Below are 25,840 nucleotides of genomic sequence, written 5' to 3' on the forward strand. Positions count from 1 at the left end.
TGGTCTGGTCCAGGTGGGGTTGGGCGGGGCTGGCAGGGGCGAGTTGACGCCCGGTGAGGTTGGGCTGGGCGGGGCAGGGGCGGGGTGGGGTGCGGTGCAGCCTTCTGGGAGAGAGTGTTGGGCAGCATTTGTCCAGCGATGGCAAGGCCTGAGGAGTGTGGGGGTTCTTAGCTTCCATTTTCAAGGCGCATAGGTCACGAGGAAGGTAACGAGGAGCCGCTGATAAATGTGGAGGAGAGAAAACATCAGATGGGTACGTTAGAGGCTCACTGAGGGCATTAGGAAAATTTGAAATCTTTGTCAGATCCTATCTGGGTAGAGGGCTGCGCAGTGGAAAATACTGAAGTTCCTTCTCCTTTCGGGCTCTTATTGGTGCTGACGGGACGTGAGGGTGCAGTAAGCCTGACCACCTCGACCCCCCTATATTGATTGCCGGTAGCAGTTCAGAACGGTATTTGGGCATCAGCGTCTCACTGCCCATAAGCAAATCAGAAGAAGCCGTGATTGAACATTCCATTGAGGGTCTTGCATTTCTTAACGGAAGCTACAGTTTTAAGTTCTTTAGAATAAATCTTTGCGTGCATTTGTTAATTTACGTGCTGCTTCTTTCCAAAGGGATTTTAAGCCACCGTTTACATATAAGTAATTTATCATGCTAATAATACATCATTTTTGTTTGTCTTGGGGATAAGTGTTCCCAACCATGTCTATTCAAAAGCATTTTGTAAATGACTCGGTGTAAGTTCTAGAAAGTAATAAACCTATTTTCTTTTGGAAATACAGTAATTCAGAGTTTTGATTACTTCAAATGAGGCCACTCCCACTCAGTCCGATTTAGACGGGTTTAAATGATCTTTTCCTCTCCATTTTCTCAAATCAAGGTGTCTCTTGCAACCCATGTATAAGATGTCGTATAGTTTGTTTCCACACCTCCCCCCTGTTAGAGGAACAGTGTGTCTTATCGCTGGTGGTGTCTTCAGTAAGGAAATTAAATACTGGTGGCCTTGGTTTCTCAGCAGTGCTGCCTGAACTGTTACCTGACTTCTGACGTTTGTGCCACTAAAATAAATATTATAATTCGATATATACCTAAAGCACGCACAGGATTCTGCGCTGAGGACGTCTTACCAAGAAAGGGGTGGTTCCATATAGCTCACACATAGAAACAAAAAAAGCAGAAAAATACAAAGTTCTATTGCAGAGCTAGCTAATAGAATATTCGAACCAAACCAGAGTTCCAACGTTAAGAGAATTTTTAAAATAGATTTTAATATATTAATGTGATGAAATATTATGCAGCCTTTACAATTCAATAGAACTATGCCAAGATGCCAAAATGGCAATATCATAATAAGAAGAAATGAAAAGAGGAGAACAATAATGTACTGTGAACATCAGTATGTAACAATGCATGTCTGTGAGGGCAATCCTGTGCTTTTGAGAAAATCCTTGATCTTATTGCTGGTTTGGCTTTACTATGCTAACTCAACAGCGTTATCTGCGATCACGGATCTAAGGATCATGTGCCTGGATCGGCTCAGGTAGGGCGTGCTGTCCTGTGATCTCTGCCGGCGAGGACCTAACACGGCCGCCTTATTTCTTTTGTCTTCCTATCGATAAGCAGCAGCGGCAGCGGGAGCGTGGGCCAGGAGCTCGCCCACGTGCTTTTGCGGAAGTTTGGAGATCAGGATCCGCCCTGTGCTGATTTAAACCCAGACCTGTAAGTATCGGTTGCCTTTGCCAGAGGGCGCACCCCAACCACAACCCCGCAGACCCCGAGAACCATCTCCCTGCCTGACTGGTCTTTCCCGCTGCAAGTTTGTTTTATTTTATTTTTTTGAAGATTTTAATTATTTATTTTAGAGATGGGGGAGGAGGAGCAGAGGGAGAGGGACTGTGGTGAGCGCAGAGCCCATTCGGGGCTCCATCGCATGACCCTGAGATCCTAACCTGAGCGGAAATCAAGAGTGGTTGGATCAACCCAGCGAGCCACCCTGGCGCCCCTCCCCCTTGCAAGTTGGAATGACACGATGTAACATTAGCCTAAGGAGTAGGTTACCTAGTTGCCCCTTCTGTTCCTTGGTAAGCACAAACACAGGCTTTATATTATAGCAAAAAAAGAAAAAAAAAGAAAAAAAGAAATAGCATTCAATTTGTTTAATAAAACCCAAAGGTAAAAAACATAAAGTAGCAAGTAAATATGAAATGTGTATTTTTTTTTTAAGATTTTATTTATTTATTTGACAGAGACAGCGAGAGCAGGAACACAAGCAGGGGGAATGGGAGAGGGAGAAGCAGGCTTCCCGCTGAGCAGGGAGCCCGATGCAGGGCTGGATCCCAGGACCCTGGGATCATGACCTGAGCCGAAGGTAGCCGCTTAACGACTGAGCCACCCAGGCGCCCTGAAATGTGTATTAACTTACTAACGTTTAGGGAACACTTGTACATATGAAAAGACTTTTTTTAACTAAGGAAACTTAAAATGTTTCATCCGTTTGGAGGTGAATTACTTTGAAGATTTTTTTCTTCTAAGGTTTGAAAATGATAACATCGAGATGACTTTTTAATGAAACTCGGGAAAGCCTGTCTTTCTTCATAAACAATTTTCTAAGTTTGCTTGACTGTTATTTATTGAGGATCTACTAGAAATACAGTGCTGTGGTAGGAACCAGGATTGATGCCCGATCTGGCCCTGCATCGGGAATTTATAGTTCTGGAAAGAGCACGTGGGAAAAGTGATAAAACCACAATGATGTATTAAGTACCAAAGTGTACGTTTTGGAGTCATAAATATAAAAATCCAGACAATAAGGCAATATTGGCAATAGGTTTTTCTAATCTGCGAAGACACATCCTGTGCATTCGTCATGTTGGCAATTAGCTCGGGAGCAAATAACTATTAGGGGGCTCAGTAAGGAAGAATTATAAGAAATTAATTATGTTGCCTCACTGTAGTCAGGTGCTGAAAAACAAAGTAATTTCGTTTACTAGGCAGGACCTTCTATGGCGATACCTTTGTATCCCGCCCCTCTACTGAACCGGGCAGGATATAAAACCGGCTTGGAGAAACCAACATGTAGCCCAGGGCCCGTGGGGAGCGGGGCTGGCCCCACCTGTCAGTGGCTGGCAGATAAAAGGACATTTTTTTTTTAAGATTTTATTTATTTATTTGACAGAGAAAGGGAACACAAGCAGGGGGAGTGGGAGAGGGAGAAGCAGGCTTCCCCCTGAGCAGGGAGCCCAATGCAAGACTGGATACCAGGACCCTGGGATCATGACCTAAGCGGAAGGCAAGATGCATAGTCGACTGAGACACTCAGGTGCCCCAAAAGGACATTTCTTTATCAAATCTCTCCGGAGGGGAAAAAAGCAGATTCAGTGCTAAGGACGGCAGAACATATTTAGAATTTCAGTTCCTTTCCAGGCACTCAGGATGGCTCCCCATCCCCCCCTCCCCAGGCTCAGCGCCCCCTCCCTCAGCAGCCCCTGCAGCTAGCTCACCCTCTTCGGTTTACTCTTCAGCCTTTCTTTTCCTTCCTGAATCTGTTGTTTTGGTTTTCTCCTTTCTCTTTGTGAAATCCACCAGGTCTATTCTTTTATTTATTTATTTATTAAATTTTATTATGTTATGTTAGTCACCATACAATACATCATTAGTTTTTGATGTGGTGATCCACGATCCATTGTTTTCGTATAACACCCAGTGCTCCATGCAGTACGAACCCTCCTTAATACCCATCACCGGGCTATTCTTAACCATTCCTATTTTGTAACCTTTCCTGCCCATTTGTCTTGGTCACCATGACAAAAGGTGGGGGTGGGGGGCTGCCTCACGCAAGAATGCTATTTTAGGGGCTGAAGGCTTTTCCTTTCTTCCCTTCTAGGTTCTTTGGCTGGTCTAATAATTAAATCGACATAAAACAGATGAACAGGAGAAAAACAAATGTAATTAGTATGTATGGGAGCTCGAGAAGTGACCAAAGCAGGCAGCTCTGACACCTTTTAGACAAAGAAATGATACATTTGTAAAGAATCTACAAAACAAAGAAGTTTGGGCTTCGGGTAGGCAGTTAGTAAAGAAGTAGCATGGTTTGTTTATACAGTATTCTCCAGATAAGAAGAGAAGGTACCTTCCGCAGGGAGACTTTTCTCCTACTTTCAAGACAAAGGGTCAGAGTGCCTGGCCTCTATCAGCTCTTTCCTCTGTAAATTTAATTGAAAATAATCAATATGCCACAGTAGCATATTTTGGGGCAGATTGCCCTGGACCCATCACTATGAATACTTATATTAATAATTTCTGCCCGTGTGACGAAAATAAGGTTTGCTTTGCTAAGGTCCCAGATGGAAGCAAAAGGTTTTCCTTAGGACAAGTAAGTTTCCTTCTGTAAGTGAAAATTAGTCTTGAATTCAGGGATATCTGCATTTTCCTTTCCTGGCAGACTTGACCAATCACTTAATTATTAAATTAGAGGAAACATTTTAAGATACTAAGTGGGATTCTGCTTATGGGTTATTTTTCCGTTGCGATCCTCTGAGCCTCAGACGTGATGAATTCCTGACTTTTACCTCTTTTTGTATGGAAGGCAATAAAGAGCTCCAAAAAAAAAAAAAAATCGATTGTGGCATAAGCCTGACCTAAAATACAAGTTTTCTCATCATAATACATGATGTGTAATTTAAATTTTAAAAATGTGCTTAAAGTTGCCAATTTTTGGAAGCCCGACTGGTAGCTTTAAATATTTAGTTTCATTGTACAAGGTTTGTGATCTGGTGACACTTTCCCCTCCATCTCCAAGATAAGATGGTCCCTTTCCCCACCCATTCTCGTTAATGCTTTATAGAGAACAAGAGTGGAAGAAAGCAGATTTTATATTTCCACTGAACTGTAAAAGCCAGGTGAGGAGAGGTGTAAGGTCATTTCCATGATTCGACAATCTGTGGCAGTATGAGGAATCAAATCATCTTGGTGGACTCTGACTCCCAGCGTTCCTGAGGTTGGGTCCTCGCAGCTAGGAAGGGCTGGTGACACATTCCCTCGGAGGGGACTGTCCAGACGGATGATGAGGTCAAGCACTGAAAGCATAGTGTGCAGGTCAGCCATGGTGGTGAAGGGGCAGAGAACCTGGATTCAGGGACCGGCTGCCTGAGCCCACATCTCAGCTCTATTGTGTCTTTGCTGTGTGTCGTGGGCAAGTTACTAAACCCGGCTCTGCTCTTGCTGCATCCCTGACTCTGGGTTTTCTAGAAAGAGCAGTGCTCAGCTCAGGGGACAGGGTGGCCCTGTTACTGGACCGAGTACCGGTTCTGAACTCAGGTTCAATGGCTTGCCACTGGGAAACCGATACTTGAGGGACAAGTGATGGTGGGAAAGGAAGGTGTGCTTTCTTCAGGAAGCCGGCTACCTGGGAAGATATGGTGGGCTGTCATCCCAAAGGCCGTCTTCCAGGCGAAGTGGAAGGATTTTAGAGGGGAAGGCGCTGGAAAAGGGAGGGGGCTGGGTGCCAGAGAAGCAGGTGCCCAGGCCGTCAGTGATTTGTCCACAGGACCCTGAACAGACTTGCTGGCATCCGGCAGATGTTCTCGAATGCAGTCAGGGCTTGCCTTCTGGGAAAGTCTGGTCCTTCAGTCTCAAGGCCAGTGGTCTGCAGATCTCAAGGCAGGTGAGTGAGTTCTGCTACAGACCAAGGGACTTGGGTCCGCAAGCAAGGCGTGCATCAGCTTGAAGCAGGTTCACCCTTCAGACCGGCTGGGGTGCCCTCACAGCCTGCATGAAGAGTTGTTGTTCCTTTAGGCGAGTTTGTGTCTCACAGCCCTCTCCTCAAAAGGTCAGGCCCTTAGAGCAGCTCCCTCTTTCTGAGATTCAAAATGCCTGGGTGGCTCAGTCATTAAGCATCTGCCTTCTGCTCAGGTCGGGATCCTGGGGTCCTGGGATCGAGCCCCGCATCCGGCTCCCTGCTCAGCGGGGAGCCTGCTTCTCCCTCTGCCCCTCCCCCCGCCTCGTGCTCCCTATCACACGGTCTCTAATAAATATATAAAATCTTAAAAAAAAAAAAAAAGCACAGTAGACTGAGGAATCGCAGGCTGACCTGCATTCAAGAGACCTGTTTCAACTGGAATCCCAAACCGGAAGAAGCCAGGTTCTTGCTGACCTGCTTAAATAGACACAGCAAATTTCTTGTCTTTGGACTGGATACTTTGCATTTTGGTGTTCTCACGTGGGAGCAGAATACCCCAGAGCCACGAGCGTGGGCTCAGGGCGCCAAAGGCCCATCCTACTCAGTGTGATCTTGGACGAGCTGCCTGATCTCTCAGAGCCTCCACTTACTCTTCTGCAAAGTAGGGCTAGCAGGACGTTTTGGCAGAAATACTGGGCAGGGTGTGTCCATTGCTTGGGAAATGTTAGTCTCCTCCCTTCTTAGCCAAGTTTTGAGGAGGTAGGAATAATTGTTACTAAAGCAACTTTTGATTTATGAGCATTAGTAGAAAGAACGAAGTTTCCGAGGATGGGAGCTACTGGGGAACTTTGGGATGAAAGGTTTTTGAGCCACTGTACAAGGTGCTTTCCTAACTGTTTCTGTCTGGCAGCCTTTCTTCGTACTGGAATATTAATCACTGTTTTTCTCTAAATGCTGATTAAATCGCTGTGTCATGCCATGAAGCGGAATTAGCAGCTCCTTGTGCTTAGTGATTGTGGGCGTGGTGCGTGGAGTAGCTGGCTGTGAGAGCAGGTGCTTGTGGAGGTAGACAGCCCCCGGGGCCCCTGGCGCACGTCCCGGGGAGCCTTGGCAGCACATTCGGTACAAGCGACCAAGTGAGCATCATTTAATAGAGTGGAAATATTGTCACTGTAATAAAACATTGTCATCAGATTAGCAGCTCAAGCTGTGAAAACAAATGTAAGAGCTCTGCTTTCTGCAGCAGGAGATGATTATCTTGTGAGCGGCTCTGGGCTGGGCTCTCGTTTATGGAAATAAACGAGCTCTGTAATCTGAAAGATCATCCTGAGTCTCTCCTTTGTTTGTTAGGAAGAATTCTTCATGCTGGCATGTGGATCCCCTGTCTCAGCCACGAGTGCAGGATTCCTGCGGCTGCCTGGTAGGTGTCTACAGTGTGTTTGATCTTTTGTCCACTTAAACCTCAAGTAACAAAAATGAGCTTACTCCGTCTATGACGTCTTCATTGTTGTTAACTCAGGGAGCCTCTGCGACTCCCTGGTTGACCTGATTAGCTGGTTTTTGGAAAAGTTTCAGGACACAGAGTGGACATTTACATGATACGGATGTTCTGTGGGCTCCACAGTGGCCACGGATGTTCTGTGGGCTCTACAGTGGCCATGGATGTTCTGTAGGCTCTATAGTGGCCACGGATGTTCTGTGGGATCCACAGTGGGCATGGATGTTCTGTGGACTCTATAGTGGGCACAGATGTTCTGTGGGCTCTACAGTGGCCACGGATGTTCTGTGGGCTCTACAGTGGCCCTGCTATTTGTTTCCTGCTGTTCATGACCATTAACATCCCTGACAGCATTTATTAAGCAAATTAATCTTCAAATCATGAGAAAGAAGCTAGAATTGCCTTTTGGGGAGAAATTTCCCGCAATTTTAAGGCAGGATGACCCCCAGCGTCTTGTCTTATGCTTGCTTGAATATGGAGAGCTGCATATTAGAAGCTAAGATACCAGCTGGCTGTTTGGATTATGGTCGAGGCCTTAGCTATCTGCTCTGCACTGGAGAGGGGATTGAAATTTATTTGGAAAGCTGACTGGAACTCATCTCAAAGGAAATCTCAAAAGGTAATTAATAAAAAAGCATTGGCCCATGAGCCACAATCAGCAAGCTAATGAGCAATCCTAATTTCCAAAAATCAAGGAAAAACAAAAATCTCAATTTAAATGAACCCCGAGGGTCTGTTAGGAAAATGTGGCCCCACGAAGACCATGTTTCCAGGGGTTTTTCTGTTTAGTGGCACCTGGGAGAAATTCCTTTTACAAGTGTAGTGACTTGAGGAGGTTTTGTCCTGGATGGACCTGGCCTGTTTTCTTCTCCGAGGCGGAGTGTGGGCACGTGACTGACAGCAGGGGCACCGCCCCGTGGCTGAGGGGTGGCAGAGACGTGGCTGGTGGCTGCTGAGCATTTGCTGAGGACTCTGCCCATGGCCCTGGGGCCCAGGCTGTCCGGCAGCTCAGCCGGGTTTCCTGCTCCTTTGCAGGGACAACCCAGCCATCTTTAGCTCCCGGTTTTTTGGACGCAACGATGGATTCTTCCCTCTTGTTTATTCCCTTCCATTACGAAACCACTGATTTTTCATTCTGTGCTCTTATTCTGTGGCCTTGATCTCATCATTCTGTTAAATCGGCGCCTTTTCCTACAAGCTACTTTAGCTCCATTGTCTCTAGACTGGGTGTCCGTGGCAAAGGAACCAATGACGGAGATGTTCCTAAATTCACGCCAACTTATGGGAACTGTAAGATTTCAGTAATATGCACGTAGGGAAGAAAGGTTCATGTGAAACAGCTCCATGGCCGGACAAGCCTCGGACCTACGGATAAAGCCAAATCTAGTGGGTGTCCTTGCTGCAGCCCGTCCCGATGCTCTTCCTGGTGACGCGCGCTCACGCTGGTGCTGATGGTGGCCTAGAACAGAGGCAGTTTTGCGCAGGTTATACTTGACTAGTGATTCCTTCCCGTCTGTGGCACCTGTGTTCTTTGGGACGCCCTTCGAGAAATGCTGGTCCGCACGCTGGGAGACAGAGGACTCCCGTCCAGGGGACAGGACGTCGAGTGGGATTCAGACCCACCCCGCAGAATGGTGCTGCCCAGTTACCTGTGTTTTGTCGGAAGGCAAGGTATTTCTCTCCCCTTAAACTCACACGTGCTATCCAGGGGCCCTGGTGTGCAGGAATATGTCCATTGCCTTGGATTTTCGTCAAATGCGTGAGTCTCTCCCAACCTGCAACAGCGTTCCAGGGTCAGCCCTGCTTCTGAGGGGGACACGTTGCTTTGCAGACATGCCATTAGAGAGGGGACTGGAATCGCGCTGGCTCCGAAGGACAAGGGGCTGTTTCAGGCTTCACTGTCCCTGGAGAACAGCGTGCCAGGACTCAAAGCCTGCCGTCGGGAAGGAGCGTGGCTTCCCACAGACTGAGTGGAGGGGGCCCTCGCTTCCTGTGACCGCTGTAATAACTTGTCACAAACTGGGTGCCTTGCAGCAACAAGTCAGCCCTCTCACCGTCTCGAGTCAGAAGCCTGAAACCGGTATATGGGGATGAAATCAGGGCGGTCTGCCTAGAGGCGGTGGCAGAGTCTGTTCCTGTCCCCGCTGGCTTCTGCGGCTCCCTCCTTCCTGTTCCTTGGCCTCCTCCTCTCTGCCTGGCTCTCCCTCTTCTGAGGGTGCATGTGCCTGCTTTAGGGCTCACCCTGATAAGCCAGGACAGTCTCCCCTTTGCAAGATTCTCACTTTAATAAGGTCTGCAAAGTCCCTGCCATTGAAGGTAGCCTTTACACGTGGGTTCCCGAGATTCACGGGCCAGTATTCAGCTTACTACAGAGGGCGTGTTGGGACAGAACCAAACAGATAAGGTTAGAAAGAGAAACCAACATTTTTTTTCTTTCTTTCTTTCTTTCTTTCTTTCTTTCTTTCTTTCTTTCTTTCTTTCTTTCTTTCTTTCTTTCTCTCTCTCTCTCTTTCTTTTTCTTTCTTTCTTCTTCTTCTTTCCTTCCTTCCTTCTTTCTTCCTCCCTCCCTCCTTTCTTTCTCTTTCTTTCTTTCTTTCTTTCTTTCTTTCTTTCTTTCCTTCCTTCCTTCCTTCCTTCCTTCCTTCCTTCCTTCCTTCCTTCCTTCCTTTCTTTCTTTCTTTCTTTCTTTCTTTCTTTCTTTCTTTCTTCTTTTTAAAGATTTTATTTATTTATTTGACAGAGAGAGAGTTAGCGAGAGCAGGAACACAAGCCGGGGGAGTGGGAGAGGGAGAAGCAGACTTCCTGCTGAGCAGGGAGCCTGATGCGGGACTCGATCCCAGGACCCTGGGATCATGATATGAGCTGAAGGCAGATGGTTAACGACCTGGGTTACCCAGGTGTCCCAGAGAAATGGAGGACATTTTCTAGTGCACCTGCCTTCCTGATTGCAATTTGAATTTTTCTGCAAGGCGGTTATCTGAATGAACACTGTCATTCTAGAGAGATGCATCCGGATGCAGTGGGTGGATCAGAAAGAAGGCTGGAGGTGGGGAAACCGTACAGGGTGTTACGTTAACCTGTGACTGAAGGCACTGACGTTGGCAGAATTCTAACTGATAAACGACCCTCATTCCTTTCCCTGTCTTTCCCCGTCCTTTTGATCACAAACCTGGAAGCCTTATCTTGAATTTATCTACGACCCTTACTTTGCCGTCCTTCTTTTACGGCTGTCTGAATCCACAAAAACCCACCAGCTGGCGGAGGCCGGTTTCATTTCCAGTGTGCAGGTGGGAAGGCACACTTTAGAAGCTGGATTTAGAAGTGGATTGTCTTTCCTAAACCGTCCTGGGAAACAGTCTGGATCCCGACGGTGGCAGGGCCTGCTTCTCTGTGCAGCGATTCCCTCTGTGCAGTGATTCTGAGCAGGCGTCAGCCCTCCCGGTGGGTGCTGGCCAAGAGCGGCTTGGCTTCTACTTTCGGCGCTTCTGCAAGAAACACGTGCCTTTGAATTCTCCTGCGTAGCATCCCTCAACTCGGCGCCTCTGACTCTCTTTCAAGTTCATCAGAGGCCAGATCACCCCCGTGAGAGTATTTTTCCATTTCAAGTTCTTGCAAACACCCAAACTTGCATATGGAGAAGGATGTGCAGTTCTCGAATGTAACTGCGGGTGAAGGTCATGGTGGGATTCTGGTATAATTCTCAAATGGAGGTGACTGTCAAGGAGACTGAGAGACCAGAACACGTAAAAGGCCACAGAGAAGTTATGAAAAAAGGAAGCTGGGGAAAGTCATGTTTAAAGTGATGTCAGTAAGGCTGTGTGTGGGTTATAATGAAGTTTCTATTTTACCTCCTTGGAAACAATTACAGAAGTGTCCAAACACAAGTGCCGGGGCTCCCTACCTGACCAACCACCTGGGCCACACTCTGCTGAACCTGTCAGCCTTCCACCTGGAGGAGTATTTGCTGGTGCCGTCGGAGAGACCGAGGTGGGTGCAGACTGTCCCTGGGTCTTTTCTGTTCTGCAAGTTACTGTGAAAATCCTATTGTTTCAAGTGCCGACGTTCTTCTCCTTCTTCTTCTTTTTTTTTTTTTTTAAAGATTTTATTTATTTAAGAGAGAGAGAGGACACAAGCAGGGGGAACAGCAGAGGGAGGGGGAGAAGCAGCGTCCCCAGCTGAGCAGGGAGCCCAGTGCAGGACTCGAACCCAGGACCCTGGGATCATGACCTGAGCTGAAGGCAGACGCTTAACCAACACAGCCACCCAGGCGCCCCCTCAAATGCCAACATTCTTAAAAACTCAAAAGTCAAATGCTTAATGTTGTTGCTCGTAAAAATTCCAAAGAAATGCTGCCGACCTTAATAAGATTCCTTACTGCTGGCTTTCACTCTCCCACGTGGGGGGAAATTGTATCAATGGAGATTCACTCAGGGGAGCCAAAAGGCGGTTTTACCTCTTTGGAGAATAATCGCAGCTAACTTCCCAGCATAAATGAAATAACAGCCTCCCTTGAGATTTCCCTCTACTGTGCAGCATCCGATACGTGAACGTGGATGCATCTGCTATCCTGGAAATTTTCTGGGAAGGCTTTTGTTTGGTGCTGAGTTTCCTTGAGCCTAAGGGGGCAAATCTGGACGAGGAGTGTGGGGGTGAGTGCTGCTCATTGCTTTAGATTGGGAACACGTTTGCCACTCCATCAGATTTCCTGGAACCTCAAACACATCCTGTTGCTTTAATACAGAAACATCCTAGTTCCATCCGTCTGCAGTGCCTGGGATACCCCCTGCCTTGACCTGCCTCCTCTTTACCTTTGATGTTCCCTCAGCTATCTCCTCCCTGGACACCTCCCGACCCCACTGTGCTTCACCTGACACTCCTGCTGCTCACCTCTTACATCTTTTTATTTTTTTAAGATTTGTTTATTTGAGAGAGAGAGGGAGAGGGAGAGAGAATCCTGAGCAGACTCCCTGCTGAGCACAGAGCCCAACTCAGGGCTCGATCCAATGACCCTGAGATCACGACCTGAGCAGAAATCAACAGTCAGAAGCTCAACTGACTGAGCCATCCAGACACCCCAAGATCATCTCTTATATTTTTCTACATGTCCCAGAATCTCTGTTTTTCAAAGGTGGGGGCTTGTATGCCTAGGGCTTAGAATAATATCTGGCATATAAAAGGTGCTCATTCAATGTCTCTTAAATGAATTCATCCTTGAGTGAATGAATGCATTGAGCCCAGTGGGAATGTATCCTTATTCCTTTGCATCAGTTTCTGCTTAGGGCAGCGGCGCTGTCGAGAGAAGGCTGTTCTTCAGTCTTACTCTATCCAGAGAGTGAGAACCAAAGTTAAATATGAGCCTTCATTTCTAATGCCCGATAGTTTTGGAAGCTTCATAGGTTCCAGATACTACACAGCCCATGGGACATGGAGGTAAAAAGGGTCGTCCCCACCCAGGGAAACTCACAGAGCTGCATGAACGATAAACTAGCAGACAGACTGTTAAAACCAGGGTGACAGTTGAATCAATGGTTGGAGATCTCAGGTGTTGTGAGAACCCAAAAGAGGAGGAAATCGGCCCCAACTGAAGTCCTCTGGGACACCTTCCTGAACGGGGTGATATTTGCATTGGAGATGAAAGAAGCCAGAGTAGGGAAGCAAAACAGTGCAAAACGGGGTAGCTTGAAAGAGTGGCGGATTATGTAAGTTGGAATAGTCAATCTGCAGGAGGAGTGACCATTAATTAGAATAGTTAGCATGCTGGTGATCACAGCGAAGTCCTGGACATGATGTGCATTTCCTAACAAAATATCGGTCCCGGAAGGACACTTTCTGGTATGACAAGCCTTAGCTGCACCTGCTGAATACGCAGGGTCCTCCGTGGATGCCTGACCCAGGAGCCCCGCCGTGCCTTTCTGTGCCCTGAACACCTGTGGGGTGTCACTGAAGGTGGACGATCAGGGGACTGCTGTTCTCAGGCCATCATAACTAGTTAGTGGTGATGAAGTGCCCTCTGCTTGGAAGTCCTGGCTTGCTGGTTAAAGCACTAACAGCTGGGCGCACCTGGGTGACTCAGTTGGTGAAGCGTCTGCCTTTGGCTCAGGTCATGATCCCAGGGTCCTGGGATTGAGCCCCGCATTGGGCTCCCTGCTCAGTGGGGAGCCTGCTTCTCCCTCTCCCTCTGCTGCTCCCCCTGCTCGTGCTCTCTTTCTGTCAAATAAATAAATAAAATCTTTATAAGAAGTAAACAAAATAAAAAATAAAGCACTAACAGCTGTTCCTGTTGTCAGGCTTGGAGGCTGGTCTTTCGGAGTGCAGATCCCTGATCAAGTTCAAGAGGCAAAACCAAATACATCGCAACCAGACACTCTGGTGAAGGTAAGAGTTTCCCTCTTTTTCCTTCCTGTGTTTCCTTCCTGGGAGCATCTAGGGAAAGTTGGCATGCAGATATATTCCTGGGCATGAGAGGAACCGAATCGGACCCCAGTGTTTGTTACTATGAAATAAAAACAGATGTACAAAAGAGAAAAGGAGTTGCTTCCCTTTAGACTGTAGAGCAATGTAGCAAGTAGATTTACTGCTTTTTGTCAAGACCAGAATTCACCTAATGGAACTAAAGCTAATGAAAAGATCACCCATCTTTAAAAACACCCTTTGTCAGAATAACTGAAAACAGAGGCTAGCTTCCCTGGTGGCTCAGGAACTCTTCCGTACATGCCCTGAAAACTGCCCTTCTTCCAGAAGGCTGGTTGGACCCACAGCCAGCACAGAGAAGAGGTATCTACTCAGGACTACTAGTAGGGGTCTGGGTTTTCAAGCCCTGCTGGGACTATCCCAGTGAGTTAGAAACATTTCCCTCGGCATTGCCGAGAATACGTGGGAGGACGCTTCAGTTGTGTGGGAATGAAGAGTAGATCAGAGGAAACCTGCCTTCATCCACTAGCGGGAACTCAGAGGTGGTGAATCATAGCAGAAGCTTCTCTGAGGAAAGAAGTTAACATGGTCTTCAGATGGGGAAAGACCAGAGATTCAAAGCTTTCATTCCCAGTGATGGGTGAACTGGTCTGGTGTTGGTCCCGACTGAGAGAGAAATCTGGAGAGTAGATTGTGGTGGTTTTGGGTCTGCTCACAAACCTGTTGTATAATGAATGCAATAAGGTCAAGCTTTGTGAGCCCAGGAAGGCGGCCTGCCCACGTTGTGGGGGGACGTTCGTGGACCAGGGTAAGGGTGTGTGCCTGCCGGGGCTCCCCTCGGTGGAATCAAGGATCTTCACAAGTATTTCACAGTGTAATCCCTGAGGAACGTTTTCACATTCATGCTTCACAGTATGAGCCCCGATGAAAGCTTTAACCGTCGTATTTCACTAGGTAGTCGCTGACGAAGAATTTCCGTTGTGTACAGCTGGTCACAAATCCCTTCTTTAGCTGAGGTTTCTTCAAGTCTCTCTTCCTCTATGGGCAGCACACAGGGAGAATATTTATAGCTCCTGAGGAAAATGTCACGATTCATAGCTCGGGACAAAAATCACCTAAAACACCTTCGCTGGCTTCTCGAACATCTGACATGGCCAGTGTTAGAATACGCCGAAGTGGTAGAAGGAATTTCCTCTGAGAATATTTTACCTCTTTAATCTATACCAGTCCAAAACATTCTTCGTAGCAGGTGGTTGTGTCTTTGCGTGCAGACGTGTGGGGCCCAGCAGTCCGGGCTTCCCGGGTCTATGCTTCGCTGATGAGGGCACATGTGATTTATTGTTTCCCTGATACCTGCTCCTTTTTTTTCAAGAATTTATTTATTTATTTGACAGAGAGAGAGCACGCACACAAGCAGGGGGAGAGGGGGCGGGGCAGAGGCAGAGGGAGAAGCAGGCTTCCCGCTGAGCAAGGAGCCCGATGTGGGGCTCGATCCCAGGACCCCGGGATCATGACCTGAGCTGAAGGCAGACCCTTAACCGACTGAGCCACCCAGGTGCCCCACTTCTGCGGTTTCTACTGTCCTTTGCCAGGCACAGGCATGCACGTGTGTTATTGGGGTGTCTGGGGAACGAGCCCCTTTGTAGGAGCTAGGGAATCAGGGTGCCGCCGCAGCTGTGAAGGGCGTCTGCTGTCTGCAGGTCCTGAGGTGCTCTTGGTGGCTGACGTCATGTCAGATCATTGCATTCACTTTTTGGGAATTAACCACCGGCCGTGGCTTTGGCCTTTAGGATACATCCATAAGATGCTGTCCGATTTTCATAGCTTTTTTGTAGAGAAAATGGGAAATTTGCATAGAAATAGACCTAGGATGAATGAATGTATTATGTTGTAGAATGCCTGTCCTGGGACCTTCGTGAGTTAATTTCGTTCCATCTGGAGCGTTTAGCTTGTTTAATCAAAATGCCTTCTAGAATGTATGCACTTCAGATAAGAAGGCCAGATACAGTTCCCTTCCTGGGGTTTGGCATACATTCTACGACGCTCAGTAGAATTTGAGAAATTTGAATATCCATGGAGTGATTTTTTTTCCCCTTGAAGCTACTTAGTTGCTTTTCTGAGACACTGTTACTCATGATTCCTGACAGGAAGGGTCTGTTTTGAGGTGTCATAATGTGTTCTGAAAGCAGATTAACTTCCTCCATCAGTTACTGGATTTTACCGTGTCCTGACTTATGGGCTGGCAGGGAAGGAAATCCCACATCTTATTTCCAGAACACAGCCTCGTGTTTTAGAAAATCATTCTTCAGAGAAGAAAAAAAAGAAAAGAAGGGAATAAGGGAAGAAGAGAAAGAAAGAAAAGAAAGCAGGAAAGAAAAGAAAGAGGCAGAAAAGCTCTTCCTTTGGACTCTGCTAAGTCTGGAATGTTCATTTTCAGATCATCCTAAAGTGTGTATTGCTTACCTAAAGAATTTAAAATTCCTCCCAAGGAAGGGCCAGTTTATAGAACTGAAATGAAGATTCAGTTCTATATTCAAGTTCAAATATTCAAGAGTATCCCCCCACCACCGCCCCCGTGAATTAATCACTCCCTGTCAAGGTGATTCTATATGGCAAACAACCATAAGCCATCAATAGCATCCACGAGGAACATTCATTGAGCTCACAGGTCCCTGGGGCCGGTGCTCAGCAAGCGCTCCAGGCGTCCCTCCCCATGCAGACGCTCCTTCACCCGGCGCTGGTCCTGCTCCTGGGGCGTGGTCTCACTCCACCCTCTCCGTGGCCACTGACTGCTCTCTGTCACTTGCTTCTTCATCATATTCGATGGCCACCTGTGGAGGGGACATTTGGAAATATGCCTTTTGAGCAACAGGCTGCGTCCTGCCTATAGAGAGCTGGGCTCAGAGCCCTTTTGTTTGTCTTGTCTGCTTGGCAGAACCCTCCTGACCTCGCTCCCTGGGAAGCCCTGGCGGCTGTTTATCCGCTCGAGGTCCATGGCCGCACATGGTTCTTGTTGAGACACGCTGCGCCCTCTAAATGGACTCCCTGGTGTTTTGGGAATGTCAGGGTACGGCGAGGCATCCCCCCTAGGTCCCCAGATGATCTTCTGTCCCCCTGAGAGGGTCACTTAGCTCTACTACCCTTGCAGCGTTATTCACGGAGTTTCTGGCTGCCATACCCCTGACTCGGTCTCCATTCTGGGGCTATTTCTTGACATTTTGTCTCCAGATCTGCAAATTCCAGCTAAGGAGTGCGGTGGGCACACTTTCTATCTTTGAAGTTACCACAGGTGACCATTTTACCAGATGTTTTGAACTGCATCTCTTCTGTTATGGGTAGGAATTTTCTTGCCATTTCCCCCCCTTGCAGTTCTAAAGTTTTTCTCCTGTAATTTCCAGATTTCTCTAAGTGTCTCTTTGTCACCCACATGCTTGTCTTAAAACCAATGCCGTATATTTTCCATGTTTGTGACGGTAACGGCGTTCCCATGAGCGCGGTACCAATGTGTGTATCAGTCACCCGCTGCCGCAAGACTGCTGTGTAAGACCTGCCGTGGATCTCCGTGGCTGCCACAGAAACCTTTATCAGCTCCTGAGTCCAGGGATCCTCCTGCTCGAGGCTCAGCAGCATGGACCTGGCCAGTCATGGTCACGTGTGGTGGGCTGGCTCTGGCCTCCCCGGCATGACGGTGGGGGACTCTGCTCAGCAGAGGCACAGAGGGGCTGCAGGCCTGGGTGAGCCCTTTTCAAACCCATCCCGTGCCACATTCTGTTGGCCAGAGCGAGCCACGTGACTGAGCCCACAGTCAGAGGGGGAGGCATAAGAGCCGCACAGAGGGTGTGGAGGTGTGGATACAGGGAAGGTGAGGAAGCGGGGCTGTAAATGCAAACCCAGGTGTCGCAGAGCCCCCAGAGAGTGGGGCGGGCCGTGAACGGGCTCCGGGCCACCCTGCCACCCGACTGCAGCCGTGACACTTGGGTCTCCATACCTGTGTTCCGTATCATTCGTAAGTTGAAAAAAGCTCCACCCTGCTTTTAAAATAAATTAAAACAAACAAATGAAACAAAATGAAAATAGAAAACCCTTGACCTAGGGAAAAGACCACCATAGTCTCTCCTCTTTCCCTGTGGTGAAGCAGGTCAGGGAGCCACTGCGTGGGGCAGAGTAAGGTCACGGACAGTGATCCCGGGAGTTCCGGTGTCCACTGGCAGGGTTTTTCCTACTATATCCACCTGCCCCTTGACTTCAGCAGGATCCCAGCTTCCTGTCATTTCCAGAAAAATGGCTGTTACCTGTGTGTGTGAGCCTAGGGGTGGCAGGATGGGTCTGCGTGGGAGGAGTCATTGTTGGACGCAGGAGGTACCCCTGCTCTGGGATGCGAGCCCGTGGGTCAGTGTGAACCTCCCCGTCACAGAAACTGTGCCTTCCCGTACTTCTCAGAATGAAATGTCTGAATTACACACATCTGTGAATTTGCGAATACACATCTGTGTCTTAAAAATTTGTTACCCAGGGGGTGCCTGGCTGGCTCAGGTGGTGGAGCGTGCAACACTTGATCTCGAGGTCATGAGTTCAAGCCCCACATTAGGCGTAGAGCTTACTAAAAACAAAAAAATAAGAAATATAAAAATAATTTGTTAGGCAATCCTTAGATCTGCTCAGACGCACCCTAGAAGACCCCAGGATGTCCTGGGTCCTGTGGCTAACAGCACCCAGGCGTGATTCCTTCCTCTTTGGAGTTAAAAAAAAAAAAATGATTGGCAAAAAAATTTCTCTATGACCTTAAACTATTTGAAGAAACTATTTGAAGGGTGAGTAGTGGTAGCTGGTATGGAAGAGATAAGGGGTCTGTTTTCTGAATTGCTGAAGGAAGTGAGCTACCCGAGAAAGACTCGGGGAACCTTGTCTGGTAGACGAGTTGTCTTTTTGAAACTACGTGAGCAATAGTTTATTACTTAGCTGTTCCCATGGGCACAACAGCTGCCTCCCAGGACCCTGGTTGGAAGACGATCCTAGTGGGATGATGCGGCAAAGAAACGCAGTTGCAAGCAAGGGACTTGAGGTGTGGTCCTAACTTTGCAAACTGTGAGGACCTGGATTGGTTCCTCCGAGCGCCAACTTTGTGGGAACAGCTCTGCTTCTGCAGAGAATGGTTGTCTGTCACAAAAGACAGCACCGTCTAAAGAAACGAGCTGTCCCGTGGATGGAATTAAGACCACAAGTTGCCAGTTGAGTCATTAGATTTCTCGAAGACACCTCACCAGCTTTCCGAACTGAGTGTATTTTGAAAAAAAAAAAGTTCATTAAAATATTGATACCTTGAAATATAGATACTGAGGTTCAATTAGTACTTTTTCCTGCTCCTTATTATCTCGGCTTTAATAACATTGTCTGTCTCCTGTCCTCTCTTCCATCTTCTGCCTGTCTGACAAGCGTGCTACTTTATTCTCCACGCTCAGCAAATGTTCAGTCCAATGTATTTTGAGAAATAATGTTCTGCATTCCGTTATTAATTTGAAAGTAATCATTTTTTTTCTGGTCATTTTCTCCGCTTTTAATTTGCAGGTCAAATTTTATTAGCTTACCAACTGAGAAAGAAAAAAAAAATGATGGGTTTAGGTTCCTTTTTCGCTGTGAGAATATAATTATAGAGCAACATTCGCATTTGTTCTGGGGAAAATTCATCTATTTTTAGCTGGAAATTATATGCTTGGGATAAATATAAAATTAGCGGACTGAAATTCACTGCCCTCTGCCAGCCATGCGGGGACACGGCGCCGGGTCCGACGTTCAGGTGCCGTGGAACCTAACGGACACGTGTCCTTTGTGCCCAGGAATAGCCAATGAAGGATTAGGAACTAATTTCATGAGAGCCATTATGTTATCTTTCTTTTTTAGGTGTGGTACAATCAGAAGGGCTTTCATTCCCTACCTTCATACTTAAATCATCTGAACAACCTTATACTGTGGAGACACTTACCCCCTGACCAGGACTGGAGAAAATATGGTAATGTTTTTCATGCATCATCATTCGTTGCTCTCAAAAGACAATGTTCTTAAAGGTGAAAGAAGCAGAAAAGATCAAGCCTATGAACGTGAAGCATGGTGAGAAGGTTTTTATGGGGCAGTCTGTTTGTATATAAATACATGCGAAGTGGTAGGGCCCTATTTGCCTCTGTTTGGGGCCATTAACTGTTCTTAGCTTCTTGCAGTTATGACCAAATCTGCACAGTGAAGGGGATTAAAGATGACTGAGAGTTCCCTCTTCGTGACTTTAATATCTTACAGAACCAAGAATAATTTCTCTTTTTTAGAACATTATTATATGGAATACTCTTGTAGACAGTAGAGATCACCCATGATGTAGGGAAGGTGAACATCATAATCTGTTGTTCTGTGCTGGGCCCTCAACTCATCAGTTATCTAAGCTGGTTGAGGACTTACCCCCTGTGCTTTCGTATTTTGAAATAATGACGTTATTTGGTATTTATTTGAAAAAGACTTACTTTGAAAAATTGACACAAATTCATTTCTGGAATCCAGAGTGAAATTAATTGATTTAAGTGGATGTTATTTGCTTCCCTTGGGTGGGATAAATGTAATTTATCAAATTCTTTCAGTTTCTTAAAAAGGTAAGAAAGAAATCAATTGTATAAGCACTGACAGGCCATATCCATTATAATTTATTCACAAGATAGACTCGTTGAGGCGTCAGTCCACGTGGGAGTAAACGCAGAGTGATTATCCCCATATGTTCTCACTTTACTCCAGCCTTATCTTTTACTTCCATATTTGTTTTCCTTTATGCACCAAGTTTTTAATGAAACAAGGTTTAATTATTTTGTGACACTTTAGTTATGTTGGAACAATAGTAGGTAATATACAGAAGTGAAAATATGCATGCCTAAGAAAAGTAGAAAAACCGCAGAGATCCCTCAGATGACGGACAGCAGAGCCGTATTTATTAAGTGTCTGGAATGTATGAGGGTCTCTAGTAGATATTTAACACCCATGTCATTTCATTTTCATAGCGGTTTTGTAAGGCGGCCAGTTAATAACCTACTTCACTGATTAGAAAACCAATGTTAAGAGAAATCACCTACAGGCTGTGGCTCTGAGCAGGTTAAGTAGTGGGGCAATGATGGGGCTCTAGGTCTAGCTGACAACAGAGCCTTTGCTTTACTACTCCAGCAAACTGAGAGGTCAGTTCTGATGGGCATGAGTAGAACTGCTTCCTGGAGCCATGTTCACAAACAATGGATCTTGGAGGATGGGCAAAAGTTTGATCGAAAGCTACTGTAGGTATTAACAGTGCAAGAGAAACACAGTGTCCTTTCAAGGTCAATGGTGGGAGTCCAGTTTGACCTTGTCGTAAAGGTGAGTGTAGAGAGACAGCCGCGGTTGTCTGAGGCCAAATTCTGCTTGACCTCATCTAACAGAGTGAGGACTATGCACTTTCCTTAATAGACAGCCTTTATATTTGAGAACGAGGATGCCATGATCAAAGTGATGTATTAGACAAATAATCTGGAAGCCATGTGTTAAAGGGTAGAGGGCTGGTTGCAATCAAGTGACCTATTGGAAGTGTGTTGCTCACAGTTGGGAGGTAACCCATCCAAGACTAGCATGACTCTGGAGGGAAAAAAAATGAAATTACAACGTTCAGACAGATGGGAGAAAAGTTTGGGGTGTTACTTATGGGGAAAGGAGAGAATTTAAAGAACCTGACAAGTAAAGAAATGTAGAGAGAGAGTTTAAAGGATATAGATTAGAAATCTGAGCTCTTAAGAACAGATGACGATCCTGGTCAGTACTGATGAGATTATGAGAACTAAGTCAGGAGAAACATGTGTTCAGAGAAGGGGTAAAATGATGCGTACAGGTGTAGAGATGCCTGGTTTGAGTCACACGTCAGATGAAAATGTGCTGTAGGATTCAGAAAATGAGAAGGACAAGTTCAGTAGGAGCGTGAACAAAACCTTTCAACCTTACCCTTAATAAAGATGGCGGTCAAGGCCATCAGTGAGCGGTTCTGCCTGGATCCTTAGGAAGTGGGAGAATGCAGGGCTTAGGTTGGTCGCCTCCAGAGAGCTGGTCCAGTGGAGTTGTAGGGATGGAAATCCGAGTGGATGGAAAGACGCTGAGAGAGGTTATTTTGTGGGATTTAGGAGACTGAACAGCTATTCTCTGCTCTATGGAAGCTTGCTGAAAACGAGTGAGAAGAGAAACTCTGTGTGTGTGTGCACATGTGCGTATGCAAACAAGGAATGATCGGAGGTTTGGGGAGGATGATGGAGTGAAAGGGAATATTTTGGTTTGTAACCTCACTTTTTACTCTTGTACAAGCTATAAAGGTAAAAGCATCAAATACTATAAATCTGTGTTACTGGGAACAGGATAATGTGTGACATCAGTCACCAAGTGTGTGGGGGCGAAACCATAAAGGAGTAGAGATTTTGTGTACAGTGGAGGTCAGATGCTGTCATGAGGGTTCTAAGGGGCGCCCGGCTCCTTAGAGCTCCTGCTGTCTAGACAGATTGGAGGCAAGAGGAGGAATCAGGCAGGGGCGGAAGCCTCTGTCCCAGGAGATGAAATCCATGATCACAGCAACTAAAATTTCCCTTCCCAAGGAACAGAAAGGTGTCACTACTAAAAGTACCTTAACTCGTAAGACCTTGAGTTAAACACATAAGCCTTAAACTGGGTTCCAGCCATGAGCCACAATCTTGAGTCTTGTATTTGGTCGAGCCCCTGTGTTGCAGGTCACTGTCTGGGGTCATGGGAACGACGCTGGCCCGATGTGGGTGTCAGTCCCATGTGTCCCATGTGCTCGGCTTCCTGGTGATCGGATGCCCTGGGGGACGTTCATCTCAGAAACGTCTCTTGCAAGGGGTGGACTCTTCGTTGGTTGAAAAGTCGCGCTGACTTGAAAAATACATCTCTTCTCAGTGATTGGAAACTTTAGTGGTATTTTATTTGTTTTTGTCAGAATTTCATTTCTCATTTGCCTTGTTTAGGCGGTTGTCATGGCAAAGGGAGGTTTGTGCGGGAAATAGGGGACATACAGATCCCAGCCCCGCCCCCCGGGAGATGGTCTGTGCATCGGTATCAGAGGTTTGATGAGGGCTCTGAACAGGAGCGTTCTTTTCTAGCCCTGGAGGCTTCCTGTGCATCGGGGAATGGGCAGAGCTAGAACTAGCTGCTTCGTTGGTGTAATGAGAGAAAAGCTACCTGATGTAGAGTGTGGATGGACCCCTGAGAGCAGAGCCTGTGCCCTGCTCCCCATTGGGCCCCAGCAGCCCCCCAGAACCGGGCTCCGAGGGGCGTCCTGGAAACACTAGCTGAACGTACGATCCCATACCACACAGAGCACATCCTGCTCTCATCACTGCGGTCCCATGACAGGGTCTTCATGACGCGGACATCCCTGCCTCAGAGATGAAGGAACTTCCTGGACCCAGCCCCAGCCCCCCGATAGGAGTCTCCAGAGCCCAGGGTGGGCCACCTTGCTGTGTCCCAGCGGGTTGGCAGCTCCTCAGAGCCCCTCGTCGTAAGCACAGAACCCAACATAAAGAAGGTTTATAGTAGAGTCCATTCCAATGGAGTCATTTTCTAAAGTCCCAGGGAAGGCCGGCGCTGGCTTACCACGAATAGATGTGGTTTGCATGGTGAATTCTCCCAGGTAGATTCCTTCCTGCTGCACAGGTGTTCTGCTCCGTGACCATGCAGGTGGCCAGAGCACACCTGGGTGATGGGACAGGGAGTGGACAAGTGCTCCCCGCAGCCTGGGGGACGCAGGTGTGGCTGTGGGAGCTCGTCCGCGGAGGAGAGGAACACGGTGCGGAGGCCCTGTCTGAGGCTTTATTCCTTCCTGTATTCTCCGTCGGCAGTTGAGGTACTTGCATTGCGGGCCACGTGATACTTTTCAGGATTCCAGGGGAGATGGGTCAGGAGAGGCCAAACCCCAAATCTGAGCTGTGCCTTTCCGTGCACATCCCATGGTTATTGGCAAACCTTGTCCCTTCTGCACTTGAAATGCTGAATGTGCATATTTTCACCAACGTGCACCAACACTTACCTGGTCCAGGGCACCACCTGGTCTTGCCCGGGTGCCAGAACCGGCGTCTTGGGGGAGCCCCTGTGCTCCCCTTGCCCCCTAGCCCGTCTTAGGTCTCCGCAAGTGTCCACAGTCACCCCTGGAATGTGTCCTTCAGATCACACATCCCTCCGGCTTCCTGTATCACTAATAAGAAAAAACAAACCCTCACCTGTGACCTACAGGGTCCTCCCCGGTCTGGCCCGGCAGCCCCTCAGCTTCTGTCCAACCCCCTCCCCAGGCAGCGTCGCTCTGCCCCACGGGCCCTTGGCTGTCTCCCCGACACTGCCCCTAGATCCCCGTCTCAGATGTTCCCTAGCATTCCAACCTCATTTCCTGCCCTGCGTCTGTCCGCTCTGTGTGCCAGCCCCCTTCACCTGTCATCCTGTGCACCCGCATTGCCTCTGTCAACATGGTCTCTCTCATCCTTCTTTACCTTTTTCTGCTCAAAGTTGTGCTTTCTTTCTTTAAGCCACTTTATGGAGGTTTGAGTGATGGGCATACAAAAAGCTGCAGATGCTTAATGTGCACACCGTGATGAGTTTGGAGGTTAGGATAACCTGTGACGCCACCACCATAGTCATTACCGTAAGCATGTCCTTTGCTTCCAGATATTTCCTCCTGCCCTATCGAAATCTGTCTGTCTGTCTGTCTACCTACCTGCTTACCTACCTACCTTGTCTTTATTTACTTTTGTGATAAGAAAGCAACCTAAGATCTACCCTTCAGCAAATTTTTAAGTATACAGTCCAGTACTTTAAACTCTAGGTTATATGCTGTACGTTAGATCTCTAAGACTCATTACTTGTATAGCTGAAACTTCATACCCTTTGACCAACCTCTCTCCATTTCTTCCTCCCCACCGACCCGTGGTACCCACCATTCTACTCTCTGCTTCTGTGACGGTGGCTCTCTTAGATTTCCTGGGTAAGTGGGATCCTGTGGTATTTGTTCTTCTGGGTCTAGCTTAATTCAAGGGAACAATCAAGGAAATGAAAAGATAACCTATGTAATGGGAGAAGATATTTGCAAATCAAACACATATAAAGTTAATATCCAAAATATATAGGGAACTCCTATAACTCAGTATCAGAAAAATAACCTGAATAAAAAATGAGCAGGGGACCTGAATAGACTTTTTTTTCTTAAGATTTATTTGTTTATTTGAGAGAGAGGCGGGGGGATAGGGGCAGAGGGAGACGGAGAGAAAAAATCTCAAGCAGACTCCCCGCTGAGGGCAGAGCCTGATGCGGGGCTCCATCCCACAACCCTGAGATCGTGACCTGAGCTGAAATCAAGAGTCGGACGCTTAATCCACTGAGTCACCCAGTTGCCCCTGTTAGGAGGTTTTGAATGGCCCAAGTGATTCTCACGTCCAGCCAGGTTTGAGAAGCACTGGTCCAAACTGGGGAACTTCATGGCTGATGGACATTGTCAAACCTGAGGCAGGGAAACAAAGGGTATGTGGGAATCAGGGTATAGAGTCTCGCCCTCGCTTTCTCCCCTGCCCTCATGTGCTAGGACCACCTGCCTCCCTTACCACCGCTACCCTTACCAGGAACCCAGGACCCCTGCTGGGGGGCAGGGTAGGGCAGCTCTGCATCTAGAGCCAGAAAAACCTCTTCTCTTCCTTCCCACCCCACCTTCCTCCTCATCGGTACTTTCCTTCTGGATCCTCTTTAAGCTACAATTCACCGGGGTAACAGGGGCCTCAGGGAGGCAGGACGTCGGTCAGCACAGGTTGCTTGCTGGGATGATGATGTGCCTGAAGCTGGGGTGGGGATGAAATGTGCCTGGGAGCAAGGAGTGACAGATGATGGTTTTCCCCGCATGACTAGTGATGAAATAAGATAAATCCCCAGTTCAGACGAGAGAACAGGGGATCCCGTCAGATCTGTTTAGTAGAGCTTCTGAAGGAACAGCTAGCGGGGATCAGGAACTGGCTGTCATCAGTGACCTTCAGCCTCTGCTAGGGGTCTGGAGATACTTGAGAGCACGGGGGTGACAGTCTGGGAAGGAGGACTCTGAGCACTGAGAAGGATCGAGGAAGAACAGCACAAACAGATGCATCAACCATCGCACCCTGCGTGGTCCAGGAACTGCCCTGCACCTCAGAGCGGGGGAGCCCGGCACACACCCAGAAGGTCTTATCCCGGG

At 47.5% G+C, this 25,840-nt stretch overlaps 1 protein-coding gene across 1 annotated transcript in view; it reads left to right on the plus strand.

The window, feature by feature from the left end:
• Positions 1-25,840, plus strand: part of ABCA13 (ATP binding cassette subfamily A member 13) — a 372,949-nt gene that overhangs the window by 230,830 nt on the left and 116,279 nt on the right. Inside the window, exons 44-48 of the mRNA XM_035026542.1 lie at positions 1,625-1,720; positions 7,029-7,098; positions 11,045-11,163; positions 13,464-13,551; positions 19,486-19,594. Of these exons, the coding sequence (XP_034882433.1) occupies positions 1,625-1,720; positions 7,029-7,098; positions 11,045-11,163; positions 13,464-13,551; positions 19,486-19,594 (482 nt within the window). The remainder of the gene's footprint in view (positions 1-1,624; positions 1,721-7,028; positions 7,099-11,044; positions 11,164-13,463; positions 13,552-19,485; positions 19,595-25,840) is intronic.

The sequence above is a fragment of the Mirounga leonina genome, unplaced genomic scaffold (assembly GCF_011800145.1).
Source record: "Mirounga leonina isolate KUSES-001 unplaced genomic scaffold, KU_Mleo_1.0 Mir_199, whole genome shotgun sequence".
Taxonomy (NCBI): domain Eukaryota; kingdom Metazoa; phylum Chordata; class Mammalia; order Carnivora; family Phocidae; genus Mirounga; species Mirounga leonina.